We start from the raw sequence: 25198 nt of genomic DNA, 5'->3' as shown, positions 1-25198 counted from the left end.
GAAAGCTCACCCTGGCCCGACTCCACATCGGGGCCTATCTCCACCACTCTTCACCTTTCCTCTCCAGCCCATGTCTGGCCCTGGAGGTCGTCCATTCCTGCTGCTCGCACTCACGGGATCCCTGCCCCACCCTGGAGAGGGAAGGCTCCAAGCAGTAGACTTCACTGCTCAGCAACAAGCTTGCTGAGGGCTTAGCAGCCTTAGCCACAATCGCCGCTCCCAGGAAGCCCAGGAACAAGGAGTGTTCCTTGATCCCGAGGCCCTGAGGCCGGCTCCCGCCGGAGATTCAGTAGTTACACGGACAAGGGTGGATCTGGAGAGAAGGAAGGAGAAGGCGGCGCGTGTCGACGCGGCACGTGTCAGCAGCGTGGGCTAAAGACCAGGCTACGGTGCGCGGGGGTCCAGGGCCGGTGTGCGTCCGGGGTCGTCGCTCCGCACCCCGGCCAGCCCGCGACCCCGCACCGGTCTCAGCGGCCGGGAGCTGCCCCCTCCCTCCCCCAAGCAGACCTTGGCCGTCGTGGGCCGCCGCTGTCGTCGTCGTCGCCGTGCGTGCCGGATCTAGTGGTCCTAAACATTTCACAATTGCGCTACAGAACTGTTGAACTGTTAAGAACCACTGGACCCGGCGCGCCTGCAGACGGAAGCTCCGCGTGGCCGGGAGGTCCGGGGCCACAGGTCCGCACCCTCCCACGACCTGGCCCGCGTGGCCCGGCTGCACTCCGTGCGGCGGCGGCCGGCGTGGCTGCGCCTTTTATGCCGCCCGGCCGCCCCACTCGGCGCCGGAACGCGCCAGCCACGCTGGCCCGACCGGTTTTTCCAGGCCCGCGGGTCGCACGGCGGGTCGGCCCGAGGCCCCGGGACCGGCTCCGCGTGCCCGCGCGGGGGTGGCCCTGAGTCACCGGCCGCGCCCGGCGCCCAGCTTGGCGCACCTGGCCCGGGGTCGGTGCAGGGGCCGCACCCGGTGGAACCCTGAGCACCGGGTTTGCAAAGCGAGCCAAGGGGCCACGCCGGCGGGGCACGCACCGAGCCTCGCGGGGGCGGGACAGGACACGCCCGCACCGCGGACTCGCTTCAAAGAGAACTCCGTGGGAGGAGGAGGAGGGAACAAAGAGAAAGTGAAACTGGGGGGGGGGGGGCTGCGGTGAGTTTCTGCTTCCCAGACCTGGGCCTCTCGGGCAGTCGGAGGGGGCGGCGCGAGCCTACTCTGGGTCCTTCCGCCAGCCGCCAGGGACCTCGTCCCCAGCCCAAAGCGCCCCGTGTGCTCTGCACCTGCAGGCGCCCTGCCTTCTAAGTCGCCGAGCCCAGAAGGGTCCCATTCCGGTGCAGCCCGCTGCAGGGACAGTGTTAGAGGAAATGGAGAGCTTTTGGAGGTGGAGGTCCGATTCATTCCCTCAAAACTTAAGACTCTGAGGACCAGCAGGAGGTTGTCATAATTTATTCATGACCAGCCTAGGGGACACCCGGGTCCTCCGGATGCCACAGACTGGGACCAGTCAGGAGGCAGCCACTGGGCTGTGAGGGAGTCCCTAGATTTGCAGTGATGCACTGCTGTTTAACTGTTGCATTCAGCCTGTAGGGTGAACAGTGGAGGTTTGGGGGTTTCATTTTGCGATTGGGTAAACAGCCTCAGAGAGCGGCAGTGACTAGGTTCACAGCCCTCGGGCAGTCTGTCGGTAAGTCTGATGGAATGTGGAGTCAGAGGGACCGACTGGCCTGGAGGACTAAGTGGAATGGCTAAGAAGGGGCAAGCAAGATTCACCTCACCAGGCACACTCACTTACCCTGGAAGTTATCTCCTGTTCTCAGCGAGAAACCCTGGAATAGCAAGACGGGGAAACAAAGAAGAACCCTTCACAAGCAACCTAGCCTGCGTGGGCTTCCGTGCCTCAGCAAAGGTGGGCGCTATGCCTCAGACGGGACTTTGGGGAGGCAGGCGACAACTTCAGGTCCCTATGGCTCTCTTACAACAGGAAAAGAGCCTTGCAAGAAGAGAGGGTTGGGGGTGGCCTGGAGGGCTCTCAGCTGGGGAGTCTGATTATAAAATAGAAAATGCTGGGAAAACAGAGGGTGTGATTAAAAGGAGATGTTCCCTAGAGATAACCCTGGCCTCAGAGGAGTTGCGGCCTCCCTAGAGGGAAATTACCAGTGTGAAAAACAGCAGTGAGCCCTGCCTGCTGAGGGCAGGGCTCTGCCTTCCTCCCACTCATGAGGAGGGCCCTAGAGCTCCACACCTTATCCAAACCGGAGTCTGGTCTTATAGCAGTCAGGGTCACCTTAGCTCTCTGCAGCTGCCCACATGAGACCCCAGTGCTCCTGAGTGGCTCTGTCCCTTACATCTGGGAGACGGAAAGATGACCCAGTGATCTTCTTAGGGGCCTGGAAGGAACTTGTGAGGGCCCCAAAGTGTTGAATCAAGCATGGATCATGCCCTCTGTGTAAGCAACTTATCCATGACCCTCAGAGGAGCGTACTCATGGAGTATCTGTCTTCCTCCCATGGTTTCCGGATAGCCAGCACCTGTCAGCCCAGGGTCTGTCTGACGTGAGGCTGAACTCCTTCATTGTTGAGAGGCCCCTGAGAACCAGGTCTGGCTGGCTGGCAGCCCTAGTAGAAGTCCCTATTACCTCCCCAACTCCTGAAGCCCCCTGACTCTTGTTACCCCGTCTCTGCAGAACCTGTGTGACCAGCGTGGGGAAAAGCTCAGTCAGGTTTCCCCAGCTGGCAGGCCAGCACCTGCTGGGGGAGGGGGGCTTGCACAATCTCCTAGTGTGGTGTACCCTAAGCCGTGGATGGCTCTACCAGAGAGAAAAGTGAGAGCCTGTTATCTGCAGACTGGGTTCACGTTCCATATCTTCCTCAGACCTATGCCTGACAGCCTGGTCGGCCTGCCATGGACCCCGGAAGTCTCAGCCCACAGGTGATATCAGGACTGCTGATGCTCCTGCCCTGTGGCCCCTCTCCACCCACTCATCAGGGATTCACTGAGGTGTGGGGCAAAGGCTTCTGGGCCCTGCTGAGTTCGGGTGGTGTCACCAGGTTGTGCAAGGTCTGAACACACCTGTCTGGGTGAGGAGCTGGGAGGCTGCCAGGCAGCGTCTGCTGGGGCCTGGGAACCAGGCTGAGGAGCCTAAGGCGTGGGTACGGGAGCCTCAGCCTGGCTCACCCAAATGCCAAGGGCCGGCTCTCAGGGTCCCACTTACCCACCATCCTCGGGGTGCACATCCTCACGGGGGCCTGGGTGGTTTTCTGTCTAGGGTCCCAAAGGACAAATGAGCATTCTCATGCAGGGACAAGGTAGAGACGGGGAATCTGAGGCTCAGGGCAGCTCCTTGCTTCTGGCAAGGAAGGGTGAGGGCTGTATGTGTCAGAGTAGGTGGCTAGTGTCTCATATCGGAGGAATTAGCCTGGGGTGGGTCCTGTCCTTGCTAGATGTTTAAAGTTTGGACTTCGGGCTGAGCAGAAACCCACTTCCTAAAGTAAGTCCCGCTGTGCCTTAGCCAAGACCTACAGCTGCCCACCCGTGTCAGGATGCTTGCTTGCCCACCCAGAAGCCTTGCCTTGCCTGTAAGATGCCCAGGTCACAGAGGGGAGCTGGAAATAAATGCCCCATGCTTGGGGGCTATCTGCCAGAATGCCGAGGTTTCCTGTCACTCCCCTTCAGCCCCTGGCTGCCTGAAGAGGTGAGTTAGTCTCAGACAAGAAAAATCAGGAAGATGGGACAGAAGTTGCCCAAGGGGGTGGGATTGGGATGGGGCTTACGGAGGCCTTCCCCATATCACCCTATCCTACCATGCCTGGCCAGCCTCAAGACGATTGCTTAAGTGGATTACTGTCTGCTGTGGGTGGCTGTCCCACAGCCTGGGACCTGCTCCCCACATGCCTACGCAGCCACAGTCTACACAGAGACCTATGCAGGCCATGCAGCAACCGTCCCTGCAACTTTATTGACATCCTGCTCAACAGAGAGAGACCTCCAGATTTTGTCACAGTTCAGCAGGAGCGGCTGGTACGTGCCTGAGGTCCCTCGGGCAGTGAGGAACACCTCACGATGCCGCGGGATGGCATGCTGCGGGATGGCAGACTGAAAGCCAAGGAGGACTTCCTGGAAACAAGGTCTGCTGAGGATGCATGGAGGATGTGTCTGGGGGCGGGGCTCCCCTACTCTGCCCCAGGTAGGTATTCTGTGTATGGAGTCCAGCCATTCCAGGAGGTGGGGGTAATCCAGCCAGCCTCAAAACTCCAGAGCCGCCAAATACTGCAGTGCAGATGGATGTCAGCCGTGGAGCCCAGGCCCTCCCAGTCACCCAGCTCAAGACTGGGTAGGGTGAAGGTCTGAAGTGGACCTTGCCTGCATGAAGCCCCAGCAGCTTGTGTCCCCATCAGACTGCTCCTCCCAGAGCCCCATGAAAGGCTCTGAACAATGCCTCTGTCCACCTCCACTTCCTCAGGCTGTCTGCAGAGCAGGCTCTGGGATACCCGGTGCCAGGATCCAGCTTCAGACCAATGGGAGCTCACTGAGGGGACATCAGCCCCGCCCAAGACTTAGTGGGCCTGGGGCTGGGCACTGAGCCCATCCTTAAAGCTCTGTAGCAGCGTTACCACACCAGCATTTCCAGCTGCTTCAGCCTGTAGGAGAGAGATCTGTAGGACTGCTTGGACTCCAGCAGCCAGAAGCCCCAAAGCCCCGCCCACTGGGACTGACCCCCCCCCCCCCCCCCCCCCCCCGCCCTGGGGACTGATAGGACACACCCCATGGGTTGGGTTGATTCTGAGGAAATATGTCCCTAGGAGGGATGGGCAGCTCCCAGTACAGGCTCTGGGAAGGAGCTGAGGATCTTGAGGAAGCCTCCAGAACAGGGTACAATGGTAGGGACTCACTACTTGCAAGGCACAGCGTCCACCATAGTCCAGCTGTCCTAGGTCAGCCCCTGCCTGCCACCATGCCCTCAGGCCTTCGGTGTCTGCCCTGGATGCCAGCCTGGGGGTAAGGAGTAGGCAGAGGGAAGCTGTCAGGACCTGCTGGGCCCCTCAGCTGCCTATCTTCTGTATGTGCCCCTCCCAGTGCCCTGGGTACTCTTACAAAGATGGCCCTAAACAGCTGATCTAGCAGCACCCAACCCTGGGCCAGGAGTCCCAGCCGCAGGCAGCCTGGAGTCTGCTTTCACCTATGGAGTGTGACTGTGACTCAGGTCAAGGGCATGAGCTCATATACACACACACACACTCACACAATCACACACTCATACAGACACACATATACTCACACACATAATCACACACACTCACACATACACACACTCACACTCTCACACTCACACACACACACACACACGCATCTGTGAGCATGTACATACTCATCCCTCACCAGTTTCATATTTCACAACACAGATTTGGTGACTTGTCTGGCTTGTCTCAAGACGAAGGAAATACAGACAGCCAGTAGGTGTAGAAGGGAGTTCAGGAAGTGTAGGGTTCAAGGTAGCCCTGGACCCCAGTAGGCTGCAGGAACACCGTGGTTAGGGAAAAACCACAGGGGTCACTTTCCCTATAGTGGAAGGCTGGGGTGGACAGCCTTGTCCCTGGACAATGTCTTCACTCTCCCATGCTCTGCTTTCCCACTCTTGAGAGCCCTGCCCCGCCCTGGGTAAGCTGGGGGTAGAAGAGACCCAAATGACCCCATGACTCCTTCCTGTCCAGGAAGCCACAGTCCCCCCTGGGGTGGATGATGCTGGAAGCGGCTCCAGGCATCCCCATTTTCCTGCACTGGTTCCCCACACCTCAGCCCAGCCAGCACCTCAGTTTCCCTATGTCTCACTGTCAGGCCTGCCTGTGTAGCCCTGAATCTAACTACCCAGGAGACCTTTCAATGCCAGCCGAGGCCAGCTCCATCCTCTCGGGCCCTCATTCCGACCCTCACCCCGTTGCCTCTGTGAGCCACCCTTATCCCTCCATCTCAGCAAACATCACTTTTCTCCTAGGATACTGCCGACCAGTGTAGGGGCCTGAGCCTGGGGCTGGTAGACTGAGGATGTCCCAACAAATGGGCCTGAGGTCTCATGACAATCGCCTGCGCCCTGGGCAAGATGGACGTGCCGCTGACAGCACCCCCCCCCCCAATCACCCACTGCCACAGCCCAGATTTGCTCTTCTCTTCCCCTTATGCCAACCAAGCCCACAACACAGGCACACCCTTGCTGAGGGTTCGGTTGGAAAGGGGAACTCTGTCAGTCAGGCCACCCAGGTGTGGGGTGTCCCTCTTTAGCCCCACCTGGCTGACCTGACCCTCGCATTGCCTTCCTGGACCCTGAGACCATCACCCGTAGATAGAGGCGTTCATGCCATCACCTGCACAGTTCTGTCCCGACGTCCTCCAGCTCCTGGGGAGACAGGCAAGCCCCAGCAGCCCGCAGCAGCCCAATGACACCGTGATGCCTGCACGGCATGAAACAGGGTCAGCTGTCAGTGTGGCCCAGACCCGCAGGCCTCATTCAGCCCTGGGGGTGGGGGTCAGGGGTCAGGAAATGCCCACCCAGACACCCACAGCCTAGTTCCAGAAAGGGACAGTCCCCTGGTTCTTTGCCACATGGCTTCCATTCATCCAAGGCACCTCCACAGGGTGTCAGGGTGTTCGGGGCCACAGGTGCTAGCTGGCTATCTGGACAGCTCTTACAGGAACTGCACACCCCAGGTGGCCTCCCTGCCCAGCTGGGAGCAGCACCTCAGCCGTCAGTTCCCAGTGTGTCACACACCCGAAGTGACCAGCACAGGCTCTGGGGAAGCCACGTGAGTGGTGACCCAATGCCACCCTTGGATACAGGGTGGGGAGAGTTATGGCAGACGAACATGAACAGCGGGGGCTAGCTGGGCCCTGAGCCGTCAGTCAGAGCCAGACCTGGACGGGTGCTGCCCGCTGGGGCTGGGGATTCAGTAGGGGCTGAGGTACAGAGCCTGCCAGACCTGTGCTGGGAAAAGAAGGCTCAGCCTCACACACACACCCCCACCCTGGGGTCTCACCACCAAAGGAGGAACCAGGACCGGATACTGCCATCTGATACCCCGAGCAGCTCGCAACACCCCTCCCCCAGCACCCCAGGCTCTGCAGGTCCCCAGGCAGACAAAGCAAGTCCCACTGTCTGGCCAGGCCATGCCAAGCTGCCTCCATGTGTACCCGGCACTGCATGCATACCCTCAGCACCTGATGATGCTCTCAGCTCTAGGACAGGGACACCAGCTGGGTCATACAGTGTGACTTAGCCTTCTGCATGAGACTGGAGAAGCTGTCAGGCATGAGGGCACCCCAGGGCCCCATCTCTTTTCCCTTACAGGCTGTTGGGTAATGCCCAAACACCCACCATCTTAGCATTTCCAGGGCAGGGCTTGTCCTGCCTGTCAGGCAGGACTAACTAACTGCAGAGGACGGATGAGCGGAAGGTGTTACCAATCATGCGGAATCATCCTTCCATGTGGGCTGAGGGCCAGTTGGGGACCCTCCCCACAGGACACCTGTGCTAGCTTTCTCTGCCAGATCTTCGTCTACATGGACATGTGGAGTCACCAGGAGCCTCTCACACTCCTATCAATGCTGTCCTCCTTCCAAGATGCTGCCAGCATCTTCCGAGCCATCTCCTCCATGAAGCCCTTCCAGATTGCCCCACAGAAACAGGCCTCCCCTCACTGGCCCTGTTCACACTCCATCTGATCTTCGGTCACACCAAAGCAGCCTCCTCTCTGCAGCCACCCAGCCCACATGCTGCCTGCGGAGCCCAGGCTCTCCATACCTGCCCCTCACGGCCAACAGCAGCGGGCTACGGCCATCCTCATCACGGGCATTGACATCCACACCCTTCTGTAGCAGCGTGGTGACCACCGCGGCATGGCCCCTCCGTGCAGCCACATGCAGAGGGGTTTGGCCACTACAGTCCTTCAGGTTTAGGTCTCTGCCCTAGGATGACATAAGGGTACACAACCTCAAAAGGGGGAGGAGCTAGGCAAGGTCAGGTGGGCCACACAGAGGGTTGGGAAGGATGGGAGTGGGGTTTGTAGATCCAGCCACCCACTTCCAGAGAGCTCCCCGCCCCCCCCCCCCCCGCCTAGTATGTAAGCCCCCTGCCCAGTGTGGCTCAGGAGAGTCTGCCAGGCCCTGGGGAGAGTGTTCTGCCCATGTGAGCAGTGTCCCACCCTGGGGGGGGGGCTCACCAGCTCCACGAAGGCCTGCAGAGTGTCGAGGTCACCAGCATGAGCTGCAGCCAGGGCCAGGCTAGGCATCAGGACACCCTGCAGGGCATCAGCCTCCTAACGGGAAGGCAATGGCAACATGGACCGCTGCTATCCAAGGCCCTGAGTACCAGGGTGAGAACAGATGGTGCCAGGGTCCCCTGACGGTGTGAAGCCCATTTCCCCACACAGTGGGGCGGGCGGTCTCACTAGAAGAGGAAGTGTCCCCACGAGGCCTCTGGCAGAAGCCTCCATGCCCACCCACAAGCCCACCTGTCCCCAGGCCCAGGAAACAAAGGCCAGGTCACCAGGCCATACTGTGGTTCCCTCCATCTACTCTCTACGAGGCTGACCCCTGACCCTCCCGCCCTGATCAGTTTCATTTTCTGGCCCCACTGCTGACAGGGTGTCATTCTCTGAGGGGACACAGGAAATGGTGCAGCTTTCTACCCCCATGCACCCCCCAAAGAGTCTGAGTGCACGGGGTGACACTTCTGGAAGAGCCCAGCACCCATAGCCAGCACCCACAGCCAGTTGCCCAGGGTTCTCCAAGGCCCCAGCACCCATGGCTGGCTTAATCACCCTTGTGATCAGCTTCTGACCAGCTGGGCCCTAGAGGGATTAGGAACCTCACACAGCCAACCTAAGGACAGGCCTCCAGCCACAGCCAGCATGGAGCAATTAACCAGCTGGGCTCCTGAGCCCTCGGCTGACCCACTCTCCTGAACACTCAAATAGTGAGGGTAGAGGGAAGCTTGGAGATGAGGCCACGTGCCAAGGTGCATGTGCGGGGCCTAGAGCTCCCAGCTCAAAGTCTTGAAGAGACCCCAGTCAGCCCTGACGACTCAGGACAGAGAGCATCCGCCTTGCTTGGGCTCACTCCAGTCCGAGGTCCAAGCCACGACTGACATGCCCTGGCTACAGCAGCGCCTGCTGGTGCCCGCATCTCTTATCTACACACAGCTCTGCCCTATGATCCCTCCAAATCTTCACCACCAACCCCAGTTCTGCGCCAGAGTGACAGTGGCAGTAGATGATGGGTCCTGCCATCCCGCGAGGGAGTTCAGGCCCTGCCACTCCCAAACACTGCAGCCGGTACCTGGCTGCCTTTCAGGCTGAGAAGCCCTGCTACCCTGCAGCCCAGTGAGTCATCCCGCAGCAAGGACTGGTGCTCATCTGTCACGGGCAGCGTCATCTCCCCGCGAAGATTCTTGGCCAGCAGCTAGAATAAGGTAAGAGGCTGGTGGGTTTAGCCAGCACAGGACCGGGGAGGACCTGGGTTCCCCGGGCAGGGTGTAGCATTACATCCTTGCCTTCAGCAGGGAGACTGGCCTGCCACAGGGCTGACAGCCACTTCAGTGTTCCACCCACACACGGGCTTAGTGTGACCCCACCGATCCCCAAAGAAGGCTAATGCTGCCTCCCTCCCTCCCTCCCTCCCTCCAAGCTCAGGGTTTCCTAAGCCCTCACTCAAGCAGGGTCTGGCAGCAGCTTATGGGCCTGGAGCCCTGTGGGTCTGAGTCCCACCTGGGAAGGAGGAAGCAAGGGCAGGATGTCAGGAGCAGTGGGGGAGGGGTGCTGACCAGGTACTCAGTCCCCAAGAACCCCCAGAGAAGACAAAGGCATGGTCTGGATGGACTGAGTCAGGGCTGTCCTGACTTTCCACAGGGAATCCCCTTCCACTTCTAAAACACACACGAGTACTCCTCCGGGCCTTCCCAGGAGCCCTCGGGAGTCAGCAGGCATGCATGTGCACACAGAAGTGCTCTAAGTCCCTGTAATAGTCCCAAGGGTGCACACACCTTCTTCCTGTCATCCAGGCTCAGCCCTGGCTGGCCTAGCACATAGGACAGTTTGGCCAGGGCAGCCTCTGATGTCATGTCGAATCCTGAGACGATGCCAGCTCCTGCCATGGCCTGTGGGAGGGGCAAACAGGCCAGAAAGGGAGGCTGGCTGGCTCAGGGACCGCCCCTGGCTAAGGGGAAGCAGGATCCAGAAGCACAAGCCATCACACTGCCTTTCCCTGGGCCTGTTTCCTACCCTACCATGCCAGATGCATAATCCGAAGTGACAGCCCCCTGGAGGCAATGGGTGCAGTTGACAATGACCAGGCCTTGTTCAGCTGCCTCCCGCAGCTCCTGAAGCAGGTCTGGCTTGGTGGGACCATTCCCAGAGCCGAAGGTCTCCATGACCACACCTTTCAGCGGTGGCTGCAGGAAGGTCCGGACCTGTGTAGGTAGGACACAGGTTGGGAGAGTGCTGGCCTAGCCAGCAAGAGCAGCAGGGCTTGTCCTGCTTCTCAACTGTCTGACTTCCCTCTCTGGTACCCTGGGTCTCTGCCTGTGAGGAGAGCTGAACCTTGACATCCCCCCTTCCCCTCCAAGCGTTAGCCTGGAGGAGCAAGGCTCCTAACACTTGGAAGTCCTCAGACAGGGCCCTGCCCTGCCCAGACTCCCACAGGCTGGACAACTTCAAAGGACAGAGGACAGTTCTGTGTCCGCCCAGCACCTTGTATAACAGGTAAGGGAGGCACCAGTCACCACAGAAGAACTGGTACCAAGAGGCTGAAGATAGGAAGCAAGGGAGGGCCAGAACCATGGCCAGAAGAGGCAGAGTCCAGCAGTGTATGAGGAGGGAGCAGCGCAGACACCGGCCAGCCTGGGCTGCGGACTAAGACCCTGCCTGAAAAGAAGACAGAGTCCCGGAGCCTCTCAAGTGTCCACGCAAACAAGCCCACGTTCGGTTTAGGTGCCCAGCCTGGCACCTTCAAGCAGGCTACACTTCGCCCAAGAAGAGCCGAGCCCAGCTGAGAAAGAGAGCTTACATGGGTAGCTGCTGGCATGTTTTGCAGACCTTGGCCTGAGACAGGCCCGGGCCAGGGGGAGTGAATCTACAGACCCAGTATGAGAAACATATACAGAATGACATCTCCCATCAGAGCCCCAGGGGGCACGAGCACACGCTCCACGCACACGCTCCACGGAGAGCACCGAGAGCGTCCGCAAGGCAGCAGCTTCCCTACCAGCGAGGCAGGAATCCCAGGGTAAAGGCGCAGCAGGCCCACGTCACACTCCATGCTGCTGTGTACCACCAGACGGTCCTTCCCGCCGGCCTTCCAAACCAGCTCACGGTTAACTGAGGGCAGAGGGGAACCAGCTCGCGGTTAACTGAGGGCAGAGGGGAGTGTCACAGCTGCAGGTCACTGGGAACCCAGTCTTTCATGCCCACCCTCTGCCCATCCTCCCTCCAGGAATCGTAAGCCTCAGGCTGGCGCCAGGCTCCACGCAAGCCCTTGGCCTGGGAGGCGGTGTGAGGAGAACGGTCGATGGCCAAACAGTGGTAACATGGGTGATGGGACCGAGGGCTGCAGACCATGGCTGCCAGGTGAGGGAGAAGCCAGACTACGCTGCAGAACAAAGAGCTGCTCCAGGCTAAGGGTCCAGCGTGCACTAAGGCTGGAGCAGAAGTCTGCCTGTCCCAGAGGGAGTCCAGGCCGCATCCTCTGACAGAGTGCCTGGCCGTTGCCCTCTCCCTGGAACGTCCTATGCCCACTGCGTGCCACGTAAACTAGTTATCTTCTTGACATACACCTTCAAAGAAAGCCTCCATCTAATTTACCCCCAAATCCCAGGGGCCTAGCAGTGCCCACCACCCTCCCACACCGTCACTGGGTAGTGGCAGAATCCCAGGCCAGGGGAAGGAAGACAGCGATAGGAATTTGGGGTCAGCATCCCTTACACAGATCCATACAGGGGACCTTCCAGAGGAGTACCTTGTCCACAGGGTCATAGGGCACTGTGAGGTCAATGCCCAGACACTACCCGTGGACAGGGACAGGTAAGAGCAAGCGATCCCTTGCAGCTCATGAACCCTGTGCACACAGAAGTCTCCAGCCCAAGAGATGGACCAAATGACACCAGGGTGTCCTCTAGCTCAGCCCAGGATGCCTGAATCCTGGAGAGAGGAATGGTCTCGCTTGAGGAGCTATGAACAGAAGCCAGGCACAGAGCCAGGGCCAGACCACAGGTCTGGGCACCTCCTCCAAGACTGTCCACATGCTGTCCTTCTGACCCCAGGGCAGTCACATGTGATAAGCAACTGGACAATAGTCTGGACACACACTGAAGGGTAAGGTATGAGGGAGGGAGGGGCAGGAGAGGGAGCAGGCTCCTCAAGCTGTGACTGCCCACCCTACCGGCTACCGCATACATCAGCTGACACAATGGCAGTGTGAGATGCCCTTTAATTTAGAGCCGTGCATCTCAGCTGGGCGGACAGATAAGGCTGGGGGTAGGGGATGGTTGCCACCAGAAGAGTTATGGCTGCACAGGAGGGTTGCACAGAGACAAAGGACCACCCCATCCTTATGAGACAGGAAGTCTCTCCTAGAACCTTAAGTCCTCCCCACAGGGACTCTGGGACATAAAGGGGAAGGCAGCGATGACATCCACAAGCTGGCTGCCATGTTGGCCCTTTAATAGCCCCTGCTGTGCTCTAGGCTGAGAGGCCTAACCTGGCAGTCAAGTCTGCCCTTAGCCCTAGGGTCCGAAGTGGCCCAGCTACTTCTGGGGGGCAGGGAGCTCCCAAGTACAGAGAAGGGCACAGGGTTCCACACGTTTGTGTGTCAAAGGCACGGCATGAGACCCCAAGCTAGTGGGTAACATGACCAAGGGGCGTGTTTGCAGCAGGGGTGGCCGCTTCCTTAGCTCTTCTACTCTGCTGGGCTGGAGGGTTTCCTAGCAGAGGCGGGCGGAGCTGCAGGAAGGAGCGAGGACTAAGGACCGGGGTGAGGGGCTGGGAGTGCCATAGAGGTACACAGGAGTGGACAGGGCCAGCAAGACCTAGCTGCCCCGGTGACGTGTCCCTGTGCCGGTGCAGACTGACTGAGCAGTCTCCGTCTTGTCTGGCACCGGGGATGGCCCCCTGCTCCCCTCATGTCCCAGAAGGTAAATGAGGAGCCTGTGGGAGGCCCACGTTGCATAGATCATCAGGGCCCTGTCCCGGAGATGGCTGGCAGGAGCCCCAGTACCCCTCCCCAGGCCCCCAGCAGCCACGCCCTGAGCAGAACCCCAGATTTCTCAACATGAGATGTCAGAACCGGCTGGGCAGCCTGACAGCATCGAGAGGGCGAGGTGCAGGTTCTCACACACCCACACATGCAGAGTAGCACATCAGGATATTGGGCTGGCACTGCGGGTGAGCCTCAGCTCTGGGGTAGGGAAGCTGCTACTGGGCAGGGCCTGTAGCCCGGGTATCCCAGCATGGCACAGGCTTTTAGACTCGGGGTGAAGGCCTCTCTGCCCACAGGAGATGCCCCAATCCTGAGTCTGGATGATGAGTGAGTCAGGTTTGAAGAGCTGAGCTTCAGGGTAGTGCCCATATTCACTGCCCCCCATTCCTGGGCCAATAATGTCACCACCCAGAACGGCTAAGAGCCAGCCCGACACGAGCACCATTTAAAGCAGGCTCTTCCAACGAGGCTTCAACAGGTCCAGCCCCCACATAACAAGCGGACCTCTGCCACCCCAGAGCCCCTGGGGTACAGGCCTGGGGTGAGTGGCAGAGAAGGGCGTGCAGGAGAAAACCCAGGATGAGCTCGGTCCCCGGAGCTCTGTGTGGGAGGGGAGAGGACGAGGCCCTGCTCTCTCTGGAGGGTCGACTCCTCCTGAACCTGGGTCAGTTTCGGATGCACAGGAAGAGTACCAAGGGCAGACATGTGCAGGTCCCAGCAACACTGTTTCCCACCCACAGGACCTGCTGTGCCCAGGCAGAAGTACAGTGTGGGGAGAGCTGCCTCCGCCCTCCTAGAGAGCTGGGACACTGCCAGTCAGCCTGTCAAACAAGAGAGCTGGCTCTAGACTAGCAGCCCAACCTTACCATGCACATGGTGCCCGGTCCTACTAGATGCAGACTCAGAGACGGAAGCTTGGCTCTGCCAGAGCCTCCCCAAGACAGGTCTTAGGCTAGAACTCCACATGCAGCAGGTCGGGAACCAGAGCCTGCATCTGTTGCTAGGCAGGTCCAGGTGCTCAAGAACCAGGTGCCGGTGGGTAGTAATGCGCCTGCCCCAGGACCAAAGGCTGTTCAAGCCTCCTCTACACCTGGATAGCACGGGCCCGAAGGAGAGCAGCTGCCCTGAGCTCAGAGAGACAGACCTTCGGGTATGTATCCAAGATGGAAACTCTAGGGGCTGCTAGAGTCAAGGTCTGACTTTTTTCATGAGCCACCCACACTTAGGGTAAGGAGTTGCCAAGCCCTTAATGGAAGCTCCAGGACCAGGGCTCTCTGGGGCTGACTCCAAAGAGCTGTGTCATAACACAAAAAGTTGGTTCTAAGAAGGGGCCAGTGTGTGCACCAGGGCCACAGGCTGTCACAGAGAGGAGCTTTCCAGCTAAGGGCCACTCAGTGGGACAGAGCCCACAAGAGCTGGATCCTCCAGCTCCAAGCCTGTGTTCACCATGGAGGTTTCTCACCTCTACACAAGAACTCAGGGCCCCAGCAGGCCCTGCTTTCAGACCCTCTTACTTGTGACATCTGCACCCACGGTGGCCAGAGGGGGCAGGTTGGGGGAGCAGAAGGCTGCAAACCTCCGAGCGTCCACCTTGGTTGTCCGGTTGCCCCGGAAGAGCTGATTCTGGAAGAATAGGCAGACCTGCGGAAGGCAAGGCAGAAGCTCAGGCGGCTTCCCGACATCCTCCAGCTCTCCCCAACCCCCCACCATCAACCCAGCAAACCAGTGAAGGCCCCAGTCCTCTGGTGCCCTGGGAGCCCGGGCACCGAACGCAGATGACCGACTGCGCTGAGCTCAGACCACGTGACAAGGAGCCAGCGACTCCTCTGGGCTGAAGAGGGTCAGGGGCGGCCTTTGACCTGCCTGGTTCTTTCACACCTCACCCTAACACCACCAGTCAGACTGCTAAAGACAGATACCTCAGGGATGATGTACTGGCCGGCCATGAGCAGGGCCCCCAGCAGGTTCTCACGGCCATCGCTCCACAGTGCGTGGATAGGTACCTGGGGAGAGGCCAGAGGGTTGCCTGAGGCCTGGGAAGCCAGGACACACCCAGCCCCCCCCCTCCAGCAAACCCTCAGGCCCAGGCAGGGAGAGGGGCTGAAGAGGGCATGGGCTGGGCAGTGGGGGTGGGGTTAGCGGACTCCCAAGGCTGGTAACCACCAGCACCCCTGACAATGTCAACCCGCACTGGGCACCTTGACATCTCCATCCCACAGAAGTGACAAGCAGGCACCCAGGTCCAACTCCCTCACTCAGTCAAGAGCTGTGAGCCAGGCAGGGGCCCAGGGCAACAGCTGGGTGGGCTGCAGTGGAACGCCCTTCCTGAGGCACGCAGGGTGGTCTGGCTTGTCCCTCCACTGCCTAAGTATACCACAGACCGTGCTGGGAGTGGCTGGGCAGTGCCCTAGAGGACACAAGTGGGCAAGACTGCTGTGGGACATGCAGAGGCCAATGTCTTCCAGAGACTCTGGCCGGAGAAGGGCCGGCCAGGAGTTACCGCTGCAGCCAGGGCCTCTGCCAGGAGGCTCTTCCTATGGTGCACGGTTTGGGAGAACCTATTGACACTGGGCCTCAGTTTCCCCCAGGGAATACAAGGGTCAGGGATGCTCTGTCATGGACCTTCCCAGAGTAGGGCTACTGTACTGTGCAATTCTCTGGAAACCGGGAGACACTGAGCCACCATTCCTGCCTGGTGGAGCTCCCCCTCGGTTGTGCTCAAAGGGACCCAGGTGCTGGCTTCTTGTACAGTCTTGGCCTCCCCCATGGGGGAATCTGAAGGATTTGGGCAGGATTGCTCCAATGGTCATCCATAAGCAAAGCCTGAGAAGTCCCAAGCCAGTCTTTACTCAAGTAGTCCTTTTCCATATCCACTGACCTTGGTGTGGGTTAGGGTGCGCCAGGTTAGGGCAAGCGGGGGGGGGGGGATGTCATATGTGAGGGTGGCTAGGGACAGGATCAGAGAGAAGAGGGATGGGGATGAGGGAGTCTCCTCGCCTACTGTTGTATGTGAGTCACCAGGCTAAGTCTCAGCTGCTGGCAGACTGGAGCCCAAGGGGGGGGAGCCCTGTGTGGCGGGGCTGTGAGGGGCTATCTCTGGGTACTCCCGAGTCTCAATGCGCCACACCTCCAGGAGCCCGTGGCCCGGTAGGGCCAGCACCTAAAGTGCTAGACACCCTAATTGGCAGCACATGCAGGCATGGTCTGGAAACCGCGGCCCCTAGCAAGAAGCCCAGGGCTGGCCAAGGCCCGCTCTGTGACTCTGAGGGCTGAGAACCATGGCACACGTTACCTGGGCGCCGGTGAGGATGACAGGTTTCTGCAGGTTTTCCAGCATGAAGGAAAGCACCGAGGCGGCAAAGGCCATGGTGTCTGTGCCGTGGATGACCACAAAACCCTGGTACTGTGTGTAGTGTCTCTGTTGAGAGGGATGAGCTCAGGGCGGGCCAGGTCTCTCCACCACAGGCCTTCTGGGAACATGGCTACAGGCAGGCATCTCCTCACAGGCCATGAGAAAGAGGAAAGGTCTGGGATACTGGTAGAGGGCTTGGTGTGGGGCTATTTCATCTCCCCCGTAGGCCCTCTCTGGAAGGTCAGTCTCTGACTGGAGTCCCCTGTAGCTTGCTTTAAAGAATGTGGGAACGTGGGTCCCAGGGTCTCTGGACACTGCTAGGAACAGCTCTGCAGACTTCCAGCTGGTGCCTTCCAGGAGCAAACTAGCCATGCCGGACACCTCTAACCATTACTTCCCGGTGGCATGCTAGCCATAGTTGTGGCTACCAAGACAATAGTTCTGAGGGCTGAGAAGCTACTGCAGGAACCTCTTGACTCATTGGAAGGCAGAGGAGCTAGGAAGTCTCATGGAGCAGCGTGCCCTCTGCTGGCCATATGAGGTACAGCCGCATCGTGTCCGAGGGATGAAGCGCACTAGTGCCCAGGAGACCTTCATGAGCCTGAGGTGTGGCCTGCCCTGCTTCATGACAAAGGAGCACCATCCGGAACCTAGCCTGGAGACCCTGTCGATCTCATGTGAGGAAGGCTGCCCCGGGCCACCACAACCTAGTCTGGGAATGCCTCCCAATGGCCTCATTTCTGAACCGGGAAGCTCAGAGTTGGTGGAAGCTGCCTGTCTTCCAGGCAGCCAACTGGGACTGGCCAGAGACTGCAGAAGCCTAGATTGCTCTGTTCAGGGTGGCAGGAGCTTCTCAAGGGAGGTTAGTCAGAATAGCTATGGCTGGGCCTGCGCCTGAGAGCTAGGTCTGGGGCTGTGGGAGAAGAGGGAAGCTAAAGGGGGCAGCTCCAGGGTAAAGCAGCTGCCCTTGACGCTAGACCACCAGCACCAGCCACTGCAATGAGACTCTGATGCTAAAGCCGCTGAGAGCCGACTCTAAGGAAGGCCCACAGAGCCAGTCAGCCCCCACATGCCCCTACCACAACACTAACTGGAACAGGTCAATCGTATGAGAAACCAGCTTCTGCCTGTATGACAGAAAGGGCCTGTGGTGTGTGGTCCAGGACCCCGCACTTTCCTGAGGCCGCCCTGCAGGTCTCAGGCGGACAGACAGACAGACTCTACCACAAGCCCAGAGTTCCTCACCTGTCCAGTGCTTCTGCAGGGAGCCTGTCCTGCCCTCCAGTCCTATCCACACCTGACCCTCCCCACACCCCAGGTCCTTCTATGCTCCAGGCCCTACTACACGATCCGCCCATCCCCCACCCACACCCCACAGCCCCACACTCTACCTCTATGGTTTGGGCAATCTGAACCCACTCAGTGATGGTCATGTCACTGGAGTCGAAGAGTGGCTGGCACTCCAGCACCGTGTAGAGAATCCTCTGGTCAGGACCGGCGGGGCTGCAGGAGGCAGAACCTGTCTCCCACTCTGCCCTCCTGACCCAAAGCCCCCACTTCCACTGCCCTCTCCAGCGAGGGGGGCGGGGCTGTAGTGTGGGTGGGGCTATGGGGCGGGGGCGGGGCGTTGGGCTATGGTTGGGGACTTGTAAGCACATCCCCCACTCCGGCCATGCGGAAGGGCCTTTGTGATGAGTGTGGACAGACTCCACCTCTAGGCAAGTCTCACTCATGTGCACAAGTGCAGCTTCCCCTCTACGTGGGTTCCCAGGGACGGAGACTGCACGCGTCTCCAAGAGGTAGACAGGCTGGCCTTAAGCAATGCCATTCCCTGCACCAGTTCAGACCAGTTCACCAACTCATGTTCACCAACACCAGTTCAGACCAACTCATGGAGAGCAGGGTCTGCCTCACTTGGGCTGGTGACAGACAGTGAGGATACACAAGACAGCCATGCTGAAGAGGCGGCGGCCATCCTGGTCAGCCCAGGCTCCCTTGATAGGTTTGGTACCTAGCCTGGGATACCCTCACCAGGCTTGCTAGAGCTTCCTCTGCTCCTGCCCCTGCGGGCTCAGCTTAGCGGGGAGGAGAGGCAGACAGTGAGCAGAGTCCCAGGCACACGGCAGTGCACATGTCCACCTCCAGTACAAGGTGAAGGCCAACTCTAAAGCCAGGAACTCAAGAGGTGTCAGAGCTGCCACATGCAAATGGCTCACATGGAAGTCCCAGGATGCCAAAGGCTGAGCCCTCTGGCCCTGGCAGGGCTCATCCGCCCTCTGAACCCCAGGACATCTGCACATCATCCCTGCCCCGAAGCCCAAAGGAATGCACTCACGGTAGCACCAGCGTGTCGTCGGGCAGGTGGTGGGCCTGGGCATACTCTTCATCGTGGAACATGTGCAGTGTCCTCAGGACAGCAGCCAGGCCTCTCCCAGGTGCCAGCACTGCAAGCAGGGTGGAGTGTGGGCTCCGGACCAGGGACACCGTAAACTCCCACTCAGACACCCTGCCCTTCCTCCCGGGTCTGGCTCTGGACAGGCGCAGGGGCCAGATGCATCACAGATGTCACAGACCGGGAGGGCTGGGCCACAGCTGCCACTAAGACCCCTGGGAACTTAGGTAACAGTGTCATCTGGAGGCTGTGTCGTCATGCCCTGGAGCTGACTCCTGATTTGAGTCCTAGTCTCAAACCCGGACAGTCCCAGAAGCGCTAAGTACCCCTCTACCCCGACCTGCCTCTGCTTGTACAGAGCACCATGAGGGGTCCATGGGGCCAGGTCCTCTCCAGGGTTAACTCAATGGCTGCCATGTACACTCACGATTCTACCCCCACCTGCCTATATGGATTGCTGGCACCGCCTACCCTTTCTTATCCAGTAGGTACTTCAAGGCCTAGCTTAAGGCAACTCCTCTAGGAAGTCATCTCTGGTGCCTAGGCCATAATGCCCTTCCCATAAGCTCCCTGAGCCACTCAAGGGCTCCTAGAGGGTATGGACTGTGTACAACTCCAAGGTCCAGCTCAGCCCCCCCACCCCCGTCCCCTAAACAGAAGAGTCAAACACACACGTGTCCCCACCCAGCGAGCCCTGCTCCTAGGACGCCCTGAAGGCCAGTACTGTCCAGCAGAGCACAAGCCCCAGCTGTTGCTCTATGCTGCCCTGTGCTAGCTCTGTGACCTTGGGCAGATTGGGTAACCTCCTCGGGCAGACGCTCTGCCAATCCTGCGTGAGAGCCTCCCATCATGCCTTGGGCATGGCAGTGAAGACAACAAGGTCCCCCAGAGAAGCACATGAGACCTCAGGAGGAGGCAGTGGTGTGGCAGTCCTGGGTGTCACGTGGTCACAGCCACAGCCTCTGCTGCCTGGACCTTTCCTGTTGCTCCATCACTATTGCCAAGACCCTGGCCCTTCGACCGCCTGGTCATCATTTCCCAGCATTACATGGGCGTGGTGTGCCTACCGCCAGGGGTTCTGCAGCCAAGCCCTGGCTCCGGGAGTCAGTTCCACACGCTGCAGGCCTGCGCAGGGACCTTTGTCCACCCGGCTCATTCCCAACTACGGCCCTATGTCCCATCTTCAAAGCCAGACCCCCCTGCCTCGTCTCCGATCATATCTGTACAGTCCCTTTGCCACCATATTTAACAAGTGCCATTGTCAGTGACACTTCTGAGGACCCTGGGGGGAATTCTCTATATCTGGCCAGAGTCAGTGGGGAACGGGTCCAGCAGGCTTTCTGCCCCACGCCACACCATGCCTGAATCAAGCTGCCAGTAACTCACCCCAGAATGTGCGGCTGGCGCCGAGGAGCACCAAGGTGAGGGCTGGACCCTGCGGCATCCCCTTAAGCAGCTCACACACCTGCTGGCCTCAGAGGAGTACCAGACTCCAGCTAGATTTGATCCCTGCATCAGCCCGATGCCGTCAGCCATGGTAAGCGTCCAGCCTGCCACTAAGCCAAGGGCCCACCTTCCCTGTGTATACTCTTGCTACACCCTATCTCTTGGGGTAAGGATAGAGCCACTTCAGCACTCCAGCCAGCCCCAAGCCCCCTGCCAGCCCCTCCTCCGATAGCAGCGTAACTCCCGTCTCCCCTGCCCAGCTAGCCTGCAGCTCCAGCTGCTGCCTGCCAGCCTTTAATGGCTACCGGCTAGATCCGGCTATTGAGAACCAGTAAAACCAAATCACACAGGCACCCATGCCGTCCAGATGCAGGCCAGGAACCCTGCAGACTTTCGAGCTGACAAAGCTGCATGCCCCCAGGCCCAATAGGCATCCCACCCCACCCCCTGGCCTGGCACAGAGTCCCTAAAACTTCTTGGGTGTGGTTTGCTGTTGTAGCCGTCACTTATGGAAGTGTTTCATGGACAGTGTTCAGAAAACAGATGAACCCTGTATGTTTAGTTCAGCCCCTTGGGCCCCCAGAGCCACGCCAGGTGTGACCAGAACATCAGTCTGCCTCCACATTCAGGAGCCACCCAAGCCACTCAGCATCCCCGTCCAGGAGTCTGCGCCATTTGTCTTTTGTGACAAAGTTTTTAGAGGTGTGAGTGCGCCAATATCCTGTGAGGGAGAGAAGATGAAGATCTTCCAGGTGGCTCTCGAGGGCACCCGTGTGTCCTTGTAAGAATGGGTAGGCAGGGGACTGCTGCACACAAAGCGGTCATCTGACAACGTGGCAGACAGAACAGAGGTGGCGTCAATACAGACAGGAGGACAGTGGTCACAAACCATGGCCATGGCAGCCACCAGAAGGCGGAGGAGCAGGAAGAGCGCTGTCAAGGCCCTGAGACTTTAAACTTTGTCTCCAGAAAGAGGGACGGACCCCGAGGCTTTCGATGCTGATTGGTCGGCAGCCTTGGGACACCAAGACCTCCATTCTCCACCCGAGTCCCCCTGACAGCAGATGGCACCAGGGTATCCATAGAAACCTGGCAGTTCACCTACAGGGAAGGTGCACTAAGGCTAGGGGTTGACGGACACATCTGCAAGGCAAAGCTCTTCTGTCCACAGGCAACGGCCCCTGGGCACACTGCAGAGAGGTAAGAATGGGCTGGATTGAGGGGGTACTGACAAGACTCTATCTCGGGCCAACTGTGACCCCTAGACAAAGGGTCCACCTTGGCTACTCTGTGCAGAAGCTTAGCCCCCCTGTGATGGTAAAAAGGAACTGCTGCCAAGAGCAGCAGGCAAGAGGCACCCTAGCTGACACAGGAAGCCCTTGGGTGCCCAACATACACCTGGATGCGGGCTTGGGGTCATTGGACACATGCTGTTTTTTGACTGAAAGGGTTGGTGAAGAGGTGAGCCATGCCGTCACCTCTGCCCTCTCCTACCCTGGCAGGACTCGTCGACAGTGTTGGACACTGTTTACCAGCAGGCACATGAGCTGTTCCAAAAGCGACAATCCAAACAGCTTCTCTGTAAAGGAAGCCACCCTTCCCACTCACCAAGGGCCAGGACCCACATAAGCAGGGCCAAGCTGGTTAATCATTCATGCCCGTGGGGCCATCCAGGGCAGGCAGGGCCTGCAGCCCACAGTTCAGCAACCCCCCCCCCCAGCAGGGCAGGGCACAGAGAGGGCTGGGGCATGCCTGAGCCTCAGACTTCAGGCTTAGGTTAATCCCCAACTTGCCATGCCTTGCGTTCTGCCTCATTCCTGGAAACCTTTTTCCCTTTAAAGAAAATCACGGTGCCAACTCACATCTGTGTGTCTGAGGGACAGGTGGCTTCAGCCACACCTCAGGCAGACCAGAGGCTCCAAGTCCCAGCACTGGCTACTCATTCACGTGTGCAGATCCTGTCTGGGGTTCATCAAAGGCCAGACTCTTTTCTAGTTCTCCCTTGTCCCTGGTGGACTAACTCCCGGGGCTCCCCGGGGCTTCTCTCTGAAGAGAAGGGTCAGTGGCTGTAGGCTGTGGGGTCCATGAAGGCTTGGTCTAGCTTTTCTGGAAGCAGCGCTCTGGGGAGCAGAACCCTCAGCTTCGAGCCAAAAGATGCCCTCATGGGAGCTTCCTGCACCTCTGCCAGGGCTCTAAAGGCTGCTGGCCCCTCTGAGCTCCTTGGGTGGAGTGCCTGCCATCCCAAGGAAGGGGCTTGTGGCTTAGGGCAGATGCCTGCCAGTCTCCATCTCTTCCCTGGGCTTGCAGACTCAAGAGCATGGAGCAGGTTCCTGAGGGTCTAGAAAAATCTTTGTTCATTTTTGTTTTTTGAGACAGGGTTTCTCTGTATTGTTTTAGAGCCTGTTCTGGAACTAGATCTGTAGACCGGGCTGGCCTCAAACTCACAGAGATCTGCCTGCCTCTGCCTCCCGAGTGCTGGGATTGAAGGTGTGCGCCACCACTGCCTGGCGGGTCAAGAAAGGCTTCACTCATCTGAAAACCCACACCCTGGGTTTGGGCCGCAGTCTTTCACTTTCCAGACCCATCATGCCCTTGCCGCCTCTTAGAGAACGCAGCACACGATGAGCACCCCAGGGGGGCATGGCGCACAGGGTCCCACAGGTGGAACTGTGGTCAGAGTCCAGTTGTCCCTCAGTGGAGTTCAACAGTCAAGCCTGCAGGCAAGTGAGAAGAGACAGGCCAAATGACAAGCAGGTGGGACAGGGCCACAGGGCATGGGGTCCAGTCCCTGCTCTAAGAAGTTCTGAAGCCTCCTCTCTGAGCCATGCGCCCGCCCCTCCCTCATCCCCCCCCCACACTGCCGCTCCTCATCTCAGTCCAGCAGCCACTCCTTCCAGAAGCCGGTGCTCTCAAAGGAGCCTGCTCACACAGCCCCCAACACGCCCCAGCAGCGTCCCCCGCGCCCTGGGGCCCACTGGCAGACTGACCGTCTAGGGCTCAGCTCCTTAATGGGTGTCGGTATTTTGTCCATCGCTCCAGTGAAAGCCAAGCAACCTGGCCATGGCCCTACCTGCTATACAGTCCCAGGGAGTCCCAAGCAGTGTGGGTCTGAGGACGGTCTTCCCACAGCCTGCATGGCCCTGCCCTGGTGCCCATACTCCTGGAGGACCCTCGGCCCTTACCTTGGGAAAACTAAGAATTCTCTGCAGGGAGAGAGCAGGCAAGCGGCTTTGCCTGTGTCCGTCCCTCCCCTAAGAAAGCAAGCACACGCGCTAGAGGGTGTGGAATGTTCCAGCATCCTCCCATAGCCCTGGGCACAGAACACAGCCATCTTCCCAGTTCCCGCCTCTGCCCTGTGTCCTGTGGCTTCAGGACGCTTCAGGTCCGGAAGAGTTGCCAAGCCCCTCACCCCTTCCTTCCAGGGCCGGGGTTTCAGACTCCCAATCACCAGAGGAAGCGCCCCCCACCCACCGCAAGGGAGCCTTAGAGCTCCCGGGGCCAGGCCCTGAGACCACCCTGCCGAGGGCGTGGGTACGCTGACTCACCACCGCCCTCGCTCCTCATGCCGATGGTGCCGCCAGTGTAGATGGCCAGCAGCCGCCGCTCAGGTCCCGGAGCGCGAGCCATGGTGGGACAGCCAACTCCTTAGGCAAAGCAGGACTGGGAAGCGGCGGGGCCTTCAGGGTGGGGCTTACTGGAGGCCTGGGGCTCTTCTGGTTGGTGCGGGCTGAAGGTCCGAGGTAGGGGCTGGACCTCAGGGTGGAGGAGGAGTCGCCTTCGAAGTGGAGAGCGGGACACTTGTAGAGTGCAGGAAGGATGTCTGGTGAGGATGGGGCTGAACGCATAGGGGGCGGGGCCTCGTGCATGGGGCGGGCTCTCTGGGTTTGCCTCACCTAGTTCAGAGGGCAAGGACTTCCGGAATGCCAGTTAGGGTCATTGTCCTGCCCAGGCAGCCCCTACAACTCTTGGGTCCCAGCACCGCTGTGTAGACCCTCTACACACACACTCCCTGAATGTCTAGGGCCAGGCTGAGCTATCCAGTTTCAGGGGACACTGGCACTCACTTGTAATCTAGAGGCACCAGGAGGGTAGAGACAGAGCAGACCCAGCCCTTCAGAGGGAACTGAGGGCTGTCCCCAGGAATGTCCCCTCCAGACTGCCTTAGGCAGGGGTGAGGCTACTTCAAGATCCCAGTGACCCGCTGGGTGGTGGTGGTGCACGCCTTTAAGGCAGATCTTTTGTGAGTTCTAGGCCAGCCTGGTTTACAAGAGCAAGTTCTAGGACAGCTAGGGCTACACAGAGAAACCCTGTCTCAAAACAAACACACAAAACCAGCGGCAGCAGATTCAGAGCCTTGCGGAACCTCTCTGGGGTCCTTGGTATTTCTAGGAACTTGGGTACCCAAACCTAACTCATGCTAATCTGTCCCCCGGGGGATGTGCCCCGCCCTGTTAGCACACTGGCTTTGTGGAGATACCCCAGCTCAGAAGTTAAACCCACGCAGGAAGCAGGTGACTCAGCTGTCACGGGCTGTCACCTCCCCAACTCTGCTCTCATTCCTCTGCATCCACTTCCTGCTGAGGTGCTCTCTGACTTGGTCAGATGCCTTTAAGTTCCCGTTCTGGGGACATAGCTCTTGTCCTTCTTGAATTCGCCCTCCTGTGACAGAACAGGGTTAGATAAAATGCTTTAGAGGGGACAGTGACAGCTGTAAACAAGAGGACATGAAGACGATGGTAATGCTTCCACAGGTGGCCACGGTCTGCGCAGAACATGGCAGAGG

At 59.2% G+C, this 25198-nt stretch overlaps 1 protein-coding gene across 1 annotated transcript; it reads right to left on the bottom strand.

Moving 5' to 3' along the window:
* Positions 1-3959: 3959 nt before the first annotated feature.
* Positions 3960-24262, bottom strand: Aspg (asparaginase). The gene is made up of 15 exons (XM_051196672.1): positions 23961-24262; positions 18913-19021; positions 17969-18080; positions 16518-16643; positions 15145-15228; positions 14740-14866; positions 11237-11349; positions 10260-10442; positions 10017-10130; positions 9314-9436; positions 8197-8292; positions 7779-7942; positions 6346-6432; positions 4879-4978; positions 3960-4626 (listed from the first exon to the last, which is right to left on the bottom strand). Exons 1-15 carry the CDS (start codon positions 24040-24042, stop codon positions 4543-4545), a joined length of 1704 nt encoding a protein of 567 aa, XP_051052629.1. The 5' UTR covers positions 24043-24262; the 3' UTR covers positions 3960-4542.
* Between the last annotated feature and the right edge of the window lie 936 nt (positions 24263-25198).

Source organism: Phodopus roborovskii, unplaced genomic scaffold (genome assembly GCF_943737965.1).
Source record: "Phodopus roborovskii unplaced genomic scaffold, PHOROB, whole genome shotgun sequence".
NCBI lineage: Eukaryota > Metazoa > Chordata > Mammalia > Rodentia > Cricetidae > Phodopus > Phodopus roborovskii.
The sequence above is the reverse complement of the archived record's forward strand: the minus strand, read 5'-3'. Positions and strand labels throughout refer to the sequence as shown.

Excerpts from the sequence above, each read along its gene's own strand:
- Aspg (XM_051196672.1), bottom strand. The coding sequence starts at position 24,042 with ATGGCTCGCGCTCCGGGACCTGAGCGGCGGCTGCTGGCCATCTACACT. Across the intron at positions 15,229-16,517 it reads TCATCCTCACCGGCGCCCAG|GTACCTATCCACGCACTGTG; the intron begins GTAACGTGTGCC and ends GCCTCTCCCCAG. Across the intron at positions 4,627-4,878 it reads GACGCTGTGCCTTGCAAGTA|GCTGAAGCAGCTGGAAATGC; the intron begins GTGAGTCCCTAC and ends TCTCTCCTACAG.